The 10,834-nt window shown below is 33.6% G+C and overlaps 3 protein-coding genes across 3 annotated transcripts; all 3 read left to right on the forward strand.

The window, feature by feature from the left end:
- The first annotated feature begins 308 nt into the window (after nt 1-308).
- Nucleotides 309-1,711, forward strand: LOC108204632 (universal stress protein PHOS32). Its single transcript, XM_017374170.2, has 4 exons — nt 309-685; nt 871-980; nt 1,138-1,256; nt 1,348-1,711. The coding sequence occupies exons 1-4, from the start codon at nt 505-507 to the stop codon at nt 1,451-1,453; spliced, it is 516 nt and encodes a 171-aa protein (XP_017229659.1). The 5' UTR covers nt 309-504; the 3' UTR covers nt 1,454-1,711.
- A 2,227-nt stretch (nt 1,712-3,938) lies between these two features.
- Nucleotides 3,939-7,793, forward strand: LOC108204631 (GTP-binding protein SAR1A). Its single transcript, XM_017374169.2, has 3 exons — nt 3,939-4,209; nt 4,318-4,449; nt 7,080-7,793. The coding sequence occupies exons 1-3, from the start codon at nt 4,081-4,083 to the stop codon at nt 7,398-7,400; spliced, it is 582 nt and encodes a 193-aa protein (XP_017229658.1). The 5' UTR covers nt 3,939-4,080; the 3' UTR covers nt 7,401-7,793.
- Nucleotides 7,794-8,422: 629 nt separating this feature from the next.
- LOC108204630 (uncharacterized) lies at nt 8,423-9,665 on the forward strand. Its single transcript, XM_064086385.1, has 2 exons — nt 8,423-8,989; nt 9,561-9,665. Exons 1-2 carry the CDS (start codon nt 8,423-8,425, stop codon nt 9,663-9,665), a joined length of 672 nt encoding a protein of 223 aa, XP_063942455.1.
- The last annotated feature ends 1,169 nt before the right edge of the window (nt 9,666-10,834 follow it).

A 10,834-nucleotide genomic window follows, 5' to 3' on the forward strand; every position in this document is an offset into this window, starting at 1 on the left:
TCCAATATTCTCATATTAATGAGTAATTTATATTTAAATTCTCTGTTCTAAAATTCGCTGATTAATCACGATTAATCATCGATTAATTCATGTTCCGTAGCTCGCCGAACTGATTAAATCTCCGATTAATCACCAATCAATTCAATTAATCTCGATTAATCATTGTTTCGTAATTTCACCGATTAAATCTGAATCCCGTTTTTTACAACACAGTTTAAACTTTGTAATTATAGAGGTTGAAATAGTAATACGATTCAACTGAACCCTTTTTCTAATGATCGCACGAGAACAGGTAAAAGTAAAAAATCAAAGTTTATCTGAATTTAGTATGAAGAAACAAGCTGCCAAAGCGCTGCCAAAGCGCTGGTAGTATAGAAAAACAGAATACCAGAGACAGCTAGCTCATATCTTTCCTTATAAAAAGAGCCCATCACAAAGAGTAAATTCATATTATCTACAATTTCTGAAAGCTAAGCCTCAGAATCCTAATCCTCTAAAGTAGTGATGGAAATAGGAAAAATGATGAACGAGAAAAGGATATTAGTTGCAGTAGACGAAAGTGAAGAGAGCATGCATGCTCTCTCATGGTGCCTCACCAATCTTTTCCCTCAAAACAACAAAACCATCCTCTTCCTCCTTTACGTCAAGCCTCCTCCCCCTGTTTACTCTTCCATTGATGCCGCAGGTACTTTGATCTTATATCATATATGTCATTCTGTTTTTGTTATTTCCGTGAAGTCTGAGCTCTGATACCATGTTAAATGACGGATTTTTCTGAAACCTCAGGTTGTTAGGAGGAGAGCTAAATAGAATTATATCGTGTTCTAGAATTTCGACGTTAATTTATTGTTAAGCGGATAATTGTCACAGGGTTCTTTTTTTCCGGAGATGTTGTTGAAGCCTTGGAAAAATATGGCAAGGACTTGGCTACTTCAGTCATGAGAAGAGCTGAAACTGTCTGCAATAACTTCAACAGCAATGTAAGCATATTATTGTATGTTGCTAGCTGAACTAGCAAAAATAGATGAATGGATTTGTACTCATGTTTCGTAAAAAAAACAAATTTAGTCCTGATTTTTGTTACAAGTATGGTTGTTCAAGGCCTAGCTAAGTGTGCGAACATTTGTGAATTTACAGATCAAGGTGGAGAAGAAAGTAGGAAGTGGTGATGCCAAGGAAGTGATATGTGCTGCGGTGAAAAAACTTCAAGTGGATATGTTGGTCATTGGAAGCCATGACTATGGGTTCCTCAAGAGGTATGCATAAGCACAATCAGTGTTATTTTAATTTGTGTGTTAATTTTGATCATTGGATTCATATTAATACGAGTAATATTAATACATTCAGGACTCTTCTTGGAAGTGTGAGTGACTATTGTTCGAAGAATGTCAAGTGTCCAACGGTTGTTGTGAAGCAGCCAAAGAATGAGAAAAATCTTGATCACCAGAGTTAAGGCCTCTGTGTTGGCTAGATTTCTATTAAAGACTGTACGTCATCCACTGAAGTCCTCATCCTAACACGTCGAGAAGATTGTCCAGAGAGTTGGATAGCTTTTCTGTTGCTGTAATGGTTAAGAGGATAAAGTTGGATACTCGCACACATGTAGCTCTACTGAGGAGGATTAAAGAGTATACTTGTGTATATATTATGCAAAAAATTCCTTGTATGATGTTACATTAAATGCTTTCAAAAAAAAACAGTTTGATTGAAATACTCAGACAAAAATTAGTTGCAGACATAGCTCAAATTTCAGACATACTACTTTAAGGAAATATTAAGTGCTACTAGAATTTGAAAGTCAAGATAGTAGTAACATACTACTACCATATGCCTCCTGAACCTGAAGTGGCGATAAAAAATTACAGCGCCAAAAATTTATGCTGCACTGCTCTGGTGTGCTGTCTTTGCCAAATACTAGCATGCTTATTTTCTCAGACAGATACAGTATGTCTTTTTTTCATTTCTTTTTTTGTTAATCCGGTGATAAGGCCAGTATTCATGACTTCAAGAAATTAGTCTTAAACGTTGTTGTCCACCATTTGGAACAATCCGTGAGTTCTTCTAATTTTTATACCAGGTGTCTAGAGCGGTTGCACACCTTGGTAATATTCCCTCCGTCCCGTTTTAGCTGTGACATCTGGTTTTGTGCCGGTACTAAAGTTTGACTGAAATTTACTAATATTTTATTAATTGATATAATTAAAAAAAATATATCATCAGAAATAACTTTTAATCTACTTTAAGATGTAGTTTTCAGTTTTTTAAAATAATGAAAGAGTGATTAATAATTTTTGATCAAAATTTAGTCAATTTGACCAATAAAAATAAAAATATAACAACTAAAATGAGACGGAAGGAGTATATTATAACATTTAATACTATTTTGACTATGTCTAAGAATAGGTTGATTGGTTGAATGATCGTAATAAAATAGAATGAAATTATTGTTGTGACTTAGAACTAATAGTGAATTTTGATCTAAACTGGTTGGTACAATATTTCAAATTTAATTTATTCTTCAAGTATCTTATCTTTTTTATCAATAAATTTCAAACTCGCTTTACATTATAGACATCTATAAATTTTGAACTAACTTTAAAATCAAATAAAAAAAATTTTAAGTTACAAACTTACAAACTCTTTTTTATTCTCCCATGTGTTAATCTTTAGTTATAGAAAGTATTTTGAAAATTCTTGAAAAAACATCACAACTTTAAAAAATAACGCATAAATAAATCGCGCATTCAACACATTGGTAATTGGGGTTCAATATCGGGTGTAGAACACTAATGATCATTATTATGTTGAATATATCTATAAAATACTTAAACTATATCTCTGGGGTTTGGGTGGGGTTTGGAAACACAAATTTAGTTATATAATATGTTTAACTTAGTTCTTACATTCAAAAATTAGTTTATGTACTTATCCAACACAATTTTAATCGATGTTCAACAAAATATGTTAAAATAATGTTGAACTCAAATTATATATGTGTTGAACGTATAAAGTTTGTAAGTTTGTACCAGAACCCACCCCTAGATACCAATATATTTACTATTTGGTTCACTTTTCAAGCTAGCTTTATACAATTACTCCAATATATTCGGTTTCTAGTGTGAAAAATTATAATTTTATCTACATTTTGTTCTATATTTAGAACAAATTATCATATTATTTTATTTTAGTACAAGAATAAAACACTAATGACTTTTACATATTACTTCAAATCATAATTATTTCCTTAAAACAATTGAAGAAGTAGTGTTATTTAATAAAAGGGAAATCGATTCCAATTGATAAAAGACTTTGTTGAATGATTAAGGAGTCATTTGGTTCTGGAAAATCTATAATCAAGTATGAGTTTTCCATTCCAAACTCATACTAGTACTATTTGGTTGTAGAAAATAATAATTTCAAATTCACACTTCATATCCTAAAAATATGGATTTTTGATACCAATGAGGTAAGTATGAGATTGAGGTACGAGAATTAATTTTATTTTAAATATTTTTGTCTCTATTTTAATAAATATTTAACAAGAATAATTAATAGATACAAATATATATATATATATATATATATATATATATATATATTGCAATAATAATTTTATTAATATTTTTAATTAATATAAATTAATAACTTTATTTTTCTAAAAATTAAATTTATTGATTATAGACTAGTATTATTTTGATTGTTTATTCCATTTAATCCATTTAGTAATTTAGTCTAATTAGTTTTGAAAAATATTTATGCACCCACTTAAATAAAATCGTATAAACCTGACAAAAAAAATCGTATAAACAAATCATCTTTTGAAAGGATAAACAAATCATCTTAAAATATTATTAAGAAATAATTATTCTGAGATTGAGCTAAAGAATTAGAAAAATAAAGTTATAACGGTTAAACTCGGTGTTCGACCCACTTACCCACCTACCCGACTCTACAGTGAGGAAGGAGAGAAAAGAGTTGTACACCAGATCTGTTTGTATCTATTCTCCCTTTGCTTATCTCTCTCGTCTATCTCTCTACAATTCTCTCTCACTACTGTTCTCAAAAGAGAGACAAAAGGGGATGTTTTTATTTGATTGGTTTTATGGGGTCTTAGCTTCTCTTGGGCTATGGCAAAAAGAGGCCAAGATCTTGTTTTTAGGCCTCGATAACGCCGGCAAAACCACCCTTCTTCACATGCTTAAGGATGAGGTTCTCTCTCTCTCTCTCTCTCTCCCCCTCCCTCCCTCCCTCCCCTCTCTCTCCCTCCCTTGATTGATAATCTTTTGTTTGTATGTATAAATCCGTTATGGATTGCAGAGATTAGTTCAACATCAGCCGACCCAACATCCAACATCTGAAGAATTGAGTATTGGTAAAATCAAGTTTAAAGCTTTTGATTTGGGTGGTCATCAGATCGCTCGTAGAGTTTGGAAAGATTACTATGCCAAGGTTCATTTGATTCTCATCCATGTTTTTATTGACCTATATATGTTTTATGCAATAATCATTAGATCTATTCAACACTGTCTCTAATAGTCTGTGTGTATCATTGGTTAGTAGCATGTGGAAATGTACAATACTTGTGAAAATTGATTGTCATTATGTGGTAGAATGATAGGTGATCATGTAGGAGTAACTTTTCTCGGTAAAGAGCACTAGGTAAAGTTTAGGGTTCCTGCTTTCTATTGTAAGTGAATATTCTTGACATGGATCATTTGGGAATTCTATTCTCTTGTTTTAAAAAATAATCACATGGTAAAGTAACTTACTCTGAGCTGAGTGGCTGTCACTGACTGGCCTCTTGAAGCCTTTATGCATTTAGAAGTTTAAGGGAAATGCCTAATCAGGTGGAAGACTCCTAGATTAGTAAATAAAGTTGCTTAAACCAACTAATTTGTCATACCTGTAGGATGTTTAAGAAATAAAAATATTAAATGTAAGTTTCTTTTTTTCTTGGCCTCAACTAACAACAAACAATCGGCCTTGTGCTGGTGTTGTGCCTTTTAATTTTATACTAATTGATTGTGCTAAATATATCTTGTTTCTGGAATTACAGTATATTCCACAAAAAATCTAATTAAGAACACCCTTACAGATAGGATCAAGTAAAATTGCATGCATCATCACATTTTTATGTCTCTCTATGAGGAAGTAAGTCCACTGTCGGCTCCTGATGGGTGTTTTATTCACTCTTTACATTCCACTTTACGACGTCCTTCACACTATTGGTGCTCCTATATCATCACATCTTTTTCTTTCTAATCTTTCCCCGCCGTTCCTTATCGCGCTCTCTTCAATATCAACTCCATTGTATATGGACCAGTGTTTATGAAACTTATAAGCTGCATATTAAGTCTTCTATATAGTTTCTCTGTCGCTGCAATGAGTGGTTCGCTGCGGACTATACACCATTAGTTATGTAAGATATGTTTTTCTATGTACATTTTCCAAAATTTGAATGTCCTGTAATTTTGAAGATTAATGTGATTTAAGGACGGTTTGTCCCTTATTTATTTTTAAAAAACCTCTTACCTGAACTACTTTTGTCTGACTTTTTTCGCTGATTCTATTTATTTTCTATTTGGGACTAATGCTAGAGTTAAAATTTATTTTGTAAGTAATGCACATGTATAAAAGTTTGCACACAAACAGGGGGCGGAGCCACCTTGGGCCTAGGGTACTTAAAGGTTCATCCAGAAAAATAAGTATTTTTTGAGTTATATGTTTTGATTTATAGTGATGTGTAACCAATAAAGCTTAACTAATCTGCATTCGGAGCATTATAATTGCATTGTATATTACTCCGTGTCTTGCTTATTAGATTCGTTTAGGTGGAGCATGTGGTTTAATTCGATACACCGCGCAAAACCTTTCCAGCCCCTGGCATATAAACAACAAAAGTTGTCCTTAATGGGATGGTACTTACCCCGAAACTGCTGATAAAATTGTGTTTTGCATCCCAAATTTCGGATAAAAATTTTAATAAAAATTTTGGCCCCCCGTGAACTTCATTTCTGGCTCTGCCACTGCACACAAATTGTACAGAACTTTATACTGATTTTGTGGAACTTAACCTTTAGCTTAATTTCCAATCTATCCAATTTCTTTTTGTTGCAACACTAACTTCTATTTATTTTAGAGTAAAGTGAAGTGATTGCTAAACTTTCCTTGTTGTAGTATATTGGTGGCCGATTTCTCTATATCACGATATGGAAGCCATATATTAATTTGGTCTCTCAAAAAGGTGGCTGGTCGCTAAAAAGTCAAAGTTAGACTTTGCTTGTATATATTATGGAAGTGGCTGTTATCCACTTTTTCAAAAGATAAAAGTAAATATTGATCACCTAATTACAAACTGAAAAATTTAGCCACTACAATGCTATTTGAGGAAAATTTCGGACCCCTCTATAATTAACTCTTTATTTTAATTTGTATGAAGTCGTATTTAGCACCAATCAATCAGAGAAATGGGGAAATTTTATTACCTTTGGAGTTTGGTTATTACTTTATTTACTCATTAATGTTGATTAAAAAAGATATGTATGTTTTGAAGTTGTTAACATGGATACTGGCTTGCTGAAAAAACACTGAACTTCACTCTTTTTTTTTGACGGAACTGAACTTCACTCTTTTTGGTGTAATGTAAGGCTGTATTGTCTCTTTTATTTGAAATTGATGAAGTTGCTTTAATTGCAACTTGTCACATGACCGACGCCTTAGTGGTTCTAGTAAGACTGAAATATTAGAACTCAATTATTGTTCGATATAGAGATGTGAAACTGTTTATTTAGAATACTAGAATGAACTTTATATAGGTGCTCACTAGATGGACTGCTGATCTGAGGTTGTAGTAATCATTGTGCCTTTATAGATGAGATTGGGTTGAGTTAAGTTGCACATCATCAAATAAAATATAGTTTACTTCCTCTCTTTTTTTTAATGTTCTTATTAATCTTATGATAGATGCATATATTCCCACATCCACTATTAAATCTACTTTATCTGTGCTCTTTTTTGACTACTTTTTTCTTAGAGCTTTCTTTGGAAAGCTGATACAATTTTGCTTTGAATTTATACAGGTTGATGCTGTAGTTTATCTTGTGGATGCTTATGACAAGGAGCGGTTTGCAGAATCCAAAAAAGAGTTGGATGCACTACTTTCAGATGAGTCCTTGTCCACTGTTCCATTTCTCATTCTGGGGAATAAGATTGACATCCCATATGCTGCCTCAGAGGATGAGTTGCGTTTTCATCTTGGTCTGAGTGGCGTCACCACCGGAAAAGGGAGGGTGAATCTTGCAGATTCAAGTGTGCGTCCTTTAGAGGTATTCATGTGCAGCATTGTGCGCAAAATGGGATATGGTGATGGATTTAAATGGGTTTCTCAATACATCAAGTAGGATAGACTGCCAGTGAGAAATTTCATTATGTTATCACCCACTTGAAGAATAGATGAATCATTCCGAAGAAAGATTGAAATTTATATTCGTTCCCCAGCTTGATTTGGTTTGTAAGAGAATTCTCTTGGATGTTCTTTTTTATCAGTATGGAAGGCCTTTGATTTATTGTAGTGTAAAATCATAACTACAGCCGCAGAAAATATACCTGTAATCCAGCTCCGTTCTCGGCCCATCCATTTTGTTTGCAGACTATCCTCTTCTATGGTAAGTTTATAAATTCAATTTGTATCTGAAATAATTACAGTTTAGGGACTCTAATTTTGCAGGCATTCTATATTCATATTCATAATGATTAGTATACTTAGCTTAAATAATTAAGCTATTATTCATCTACTCTTGACGTTCAGGCTTCAAAATTAGAGCTCTGAGCGAACCGAGCTGTTTGTGTTTACAAGTTTAAATATGATAAGTTTGGAGCCTGCATCAGCAAAAAAACATATTCTTCTAGTCCTAGATATTCACAATGACCGAAGGTCAAATGCGAGATTAAGGAGGGGTTTGGATTGTGGTTGGTAATGGGAATCAGGTGTTTCAAATGTGAGATTAAGGAGGGGTTTGGATTGTGGTTGGTATGGGAATGAGGTGTTTAGATCGTGGTTGGGAATGGGAAATGGAATCGAAATGAGTATCCAAAGTGGAGTGGAAGGAATAATTTACCTTCCAAATGAAATTGGGATTTTCATTCCATATCACTAATTTGTTAATCCAAACAAAATCCTGTTCACCTAGACTAATCATGAATCAAATGGCTCACTAACTTCTATAAACGACTGAATCAAACTCAAAGTTACGTGGCCTTTTTTTTAATGCAGTAGTTTCAATATAGTTGTGTGCCTATCAACCAAAACACATTAAGTTGGAACAGTTTAACAAACCCAAACTTCCATGCCAATATATCACCAACACCCCACAAGGCCATAAACATGCATTAGTCACCCCACATTTCCCTCTTCCTCAGCAACATGGGCAACCATATTACTTCCAACCGCTCCCTGCCTGCCACCGGAAAGGTGATTCTCTCCGATGGCAGCATTCATGTATACGATGCGCCACTCACAGTGGCCGAGCTCATGCTAGAATACCCGCAACAAGTAGTCGTTGAGTACAAGGCAGGCGCCAAAGGGAACAAGCCGTCTCCATTACCAGCTGACGAGAAGCTAGATAGACAGAAGCTTTACATTATGTTACCTGTAAGGAAAGGCAAGCCTGCTTCCTTAACATCACTGGAGTCCCAGGAATTGCTTTTACGGGCAAGCAACGTCTTGAAATCCCCGAGTTTCTTGTCGTCGACAACGGGTGTTTTGCCATTTCTTGTCAGGATCTGCCCTGCGTCCAGGAAATGTGTTGCTGACAAAAATAGGCGTGCAGCAAAGAGAAAGGAAGAATTTGTGGGAAATAATTCTTTGGAAAAAGAAGATTATTTCGAGAAGATGTTGGAGATGGGGACGGAGTTCATGACCAGGCAAGTTTCTGGTAAGGGATGGAAACCTAGCTTGGACACTATTGTAGAAAAGGGAGTTAAGCCTAAGGTACTCCATTGGTTATCTTAAGAGCTTGATCAAACTGCTTAAAGTACTGCTGTAAGATTGTTTAAGAGTCTAGTACTATTAATCTCGTGCAATAGTTAGCGTTATAGCTGAAAACTTGTGGATCAAGATTTTAGATTTCCATTCCGTATCAGTGTAGTGTTGATGATGGTTTTGATTTTTGGATGACCCAGATGAAATGTTAGAGCAACTCCAACAACTATTTAGCATCCTCCTCATACATAATATTATTAAATTAGCTCTTAGTTTTTTAAGATACAAAATCACCTTGACACTCCAAGAACCCTCCTCATATCCAGACTCTATGATTATATATATATGTTCTGTTAGTACAAATCTGGTCACATTAATTACTCAGTACCAGTTTCCAAGATAGCACCAGTTACAAAGACAAGGAAGATGTGAGAAAAGCTACCTTATATTAATAAAAAATTGAATGAGGAAGATCGATAGACTCCTCACTATTGAGGAGAGGTTTGAAGCTCCTAAGAATGTGAGGATGACTTAGGAGCTTGTTGGAGGCATATTTTTCTTCAATTTCTTCAAATTATAGGTAAAGAGCATGTATAGAGAGTCTGTTGGGGTTGCTCTTATGGTGTTGTTTCAACTTTCTAATGCTGATGATGTTATTCTACTTTGTTTCAAAGTCTCTGATTAATCGTTAAGATCAACGTGTCTTGTTGTAGTTAGTGATTGATTAATAATGTTGGGGAGAATGAAATGAAATGATTAAAAATAAATAACAGAAATCTTGTTTGAACTTATTTGTTTGAACTTATTTATCGGTCATTTTGTTCAAACAATCATTTTATTCTAAAACAAATTGCAATGTGTCCATAATAAATCAAACTTATTTATCTGTGATTTGTTTTTTCATGCCCTTTACAAGTCCATCGGTCAAAATTCAAAATTCAGGGTCTTAAATAATTTCGTATATAAGTCGTGCAAAGTTAGCTTATTTTGGATTGCTAGGCCTAAGTTAAATTATTAGGTTCTCCGGTAGCCTGCCATCTAAGAATTTGTTTCTTTGAGAAAATTGTCACAGGGAGAAATTATACAATAATTTCAATTAAAAACGTGCCAATCTGGCATTTCATTATATTTTTTTATGAATGAATTAATTCAATAATAAAAAACTATACGACATCTACATAAACAGTCGCGTCGAACAAACAAAAGACAGAAACAATCATTGATTAATTCATTTTTTTTAGAAATAAATATATTAAACAAGTTGTTGATAGGGATGGACATTCACCCCGTCCCGCCCGACCCGATCCCCGCCCCATTCGGGTCGGGAATTCGTGAATTTTTCGGGAGCGGGGAACGGGGAACGATTTATAAAAAATTCGGGAATCGGGAACATATATATATATATATATATATAATTATAAATAATTTTTTTTTATTGATCAATTATAATTATATTGTAATATAATATATTTTAAAATTTTAAAATTATCTTTTGTTTATATTATAAATCAATATTAATATGATTTGATGTTAAAAATATGAGATAATATCATTTTATTAATATATTAAGGGTTAGTAGTTTGTTTTATGTAATAAAAAATATATTATATATTATAAAATTATTATTTTTATTAAAATATAGAATTTCCCGAATACCCGCGGGGATCCCCGTATCCCGTTCGGGGAGGAAAAAATTCTCATTCGTGGACGGGGACGGGATGGAGATAGCCCTCCCCGGCCCCTAAATGCCCTCGCTCATCCCTAGTTGTTGAACCGCACTAAGTTTGTGTTCATTTGGATGGAATGGAATGAAAAATTATATAAATGTTTTAAGGAGAAGGAAGAACGTATGAG

This window comes from Daucus carota, chromosome 1, assembly GCF_001625215.2.
Source record: "Daucus carota subsp. sativus chromosome 1, DH1 v3.0, whole genome shotgun sequence".
In the NCBI taxonomy this organism is placed as follows: Eukaryota; Viridiplantae; Streptophyta; class Magnoliopsida; order Apiales; family Apiaceae; genus Daucus; species Daucus carota.

Excerpts from the sequence above, each read along its gene's own strand:
- LOC108204631 (XM_017374169.2), top strand. The coding sequence starts at position 4,081 with ATGTTTTTATTTGATTGGTTTTATGGGGTCTTAGCTTCTCTTGGGCTA. Across the intron at positions 4,210-4,317 it reads TTCACATGCTTAAGGATGAG|AGATTAGTTCAACATCAGCC; the intron begins GTTCTCTCTCTC and ends TATGGATTGCAG. Across the intron at positions 4,450-7,079 it reads GGAAAGATTACTATGCCAAG|GTTGATGCTGTAGTTTATCT; the intron begins GTTCATTTGATT and ends GAATTTATACAG.
- LOC108204630 (XM_064086385.1), top strand. The coding sequence starts at position 8,423 with ATGGGCAACCATATTACTTCCAACCGCTCCCTGCCTGCCACCGGAAAG. Across the intron at positions 8,990-9,560 it reads AAAAGGGAGTTAAGCCTAAG|GTAAAGAGCATGTATAGAGA; the intron begins GTACTCCATTGG and ends TTCAAATTATAG.
- LOC108204632 (XM_017374170.2), top strand. The coding sequence starts at position 505 with ATGGAAATAGGAAAAATGATGAACGAGAAAAGGATATTAGTTGCAGTA. Across the intron at positions 981-1,137 it reads GCAATAACTTCAACAGCAAT|ATCAAGGTGGAGAAGAAAGT; the intron begins GTAAGCATATTA and ends GTGAATTTACAG. Across the intron at positions 1,257-1,347 it reads GACTATGGGTTCCTCAAGAG|GACTCTTCTTGGAAGTGTGA; the intron begins GTATGCATAAGC and ends TAATACATTCAG.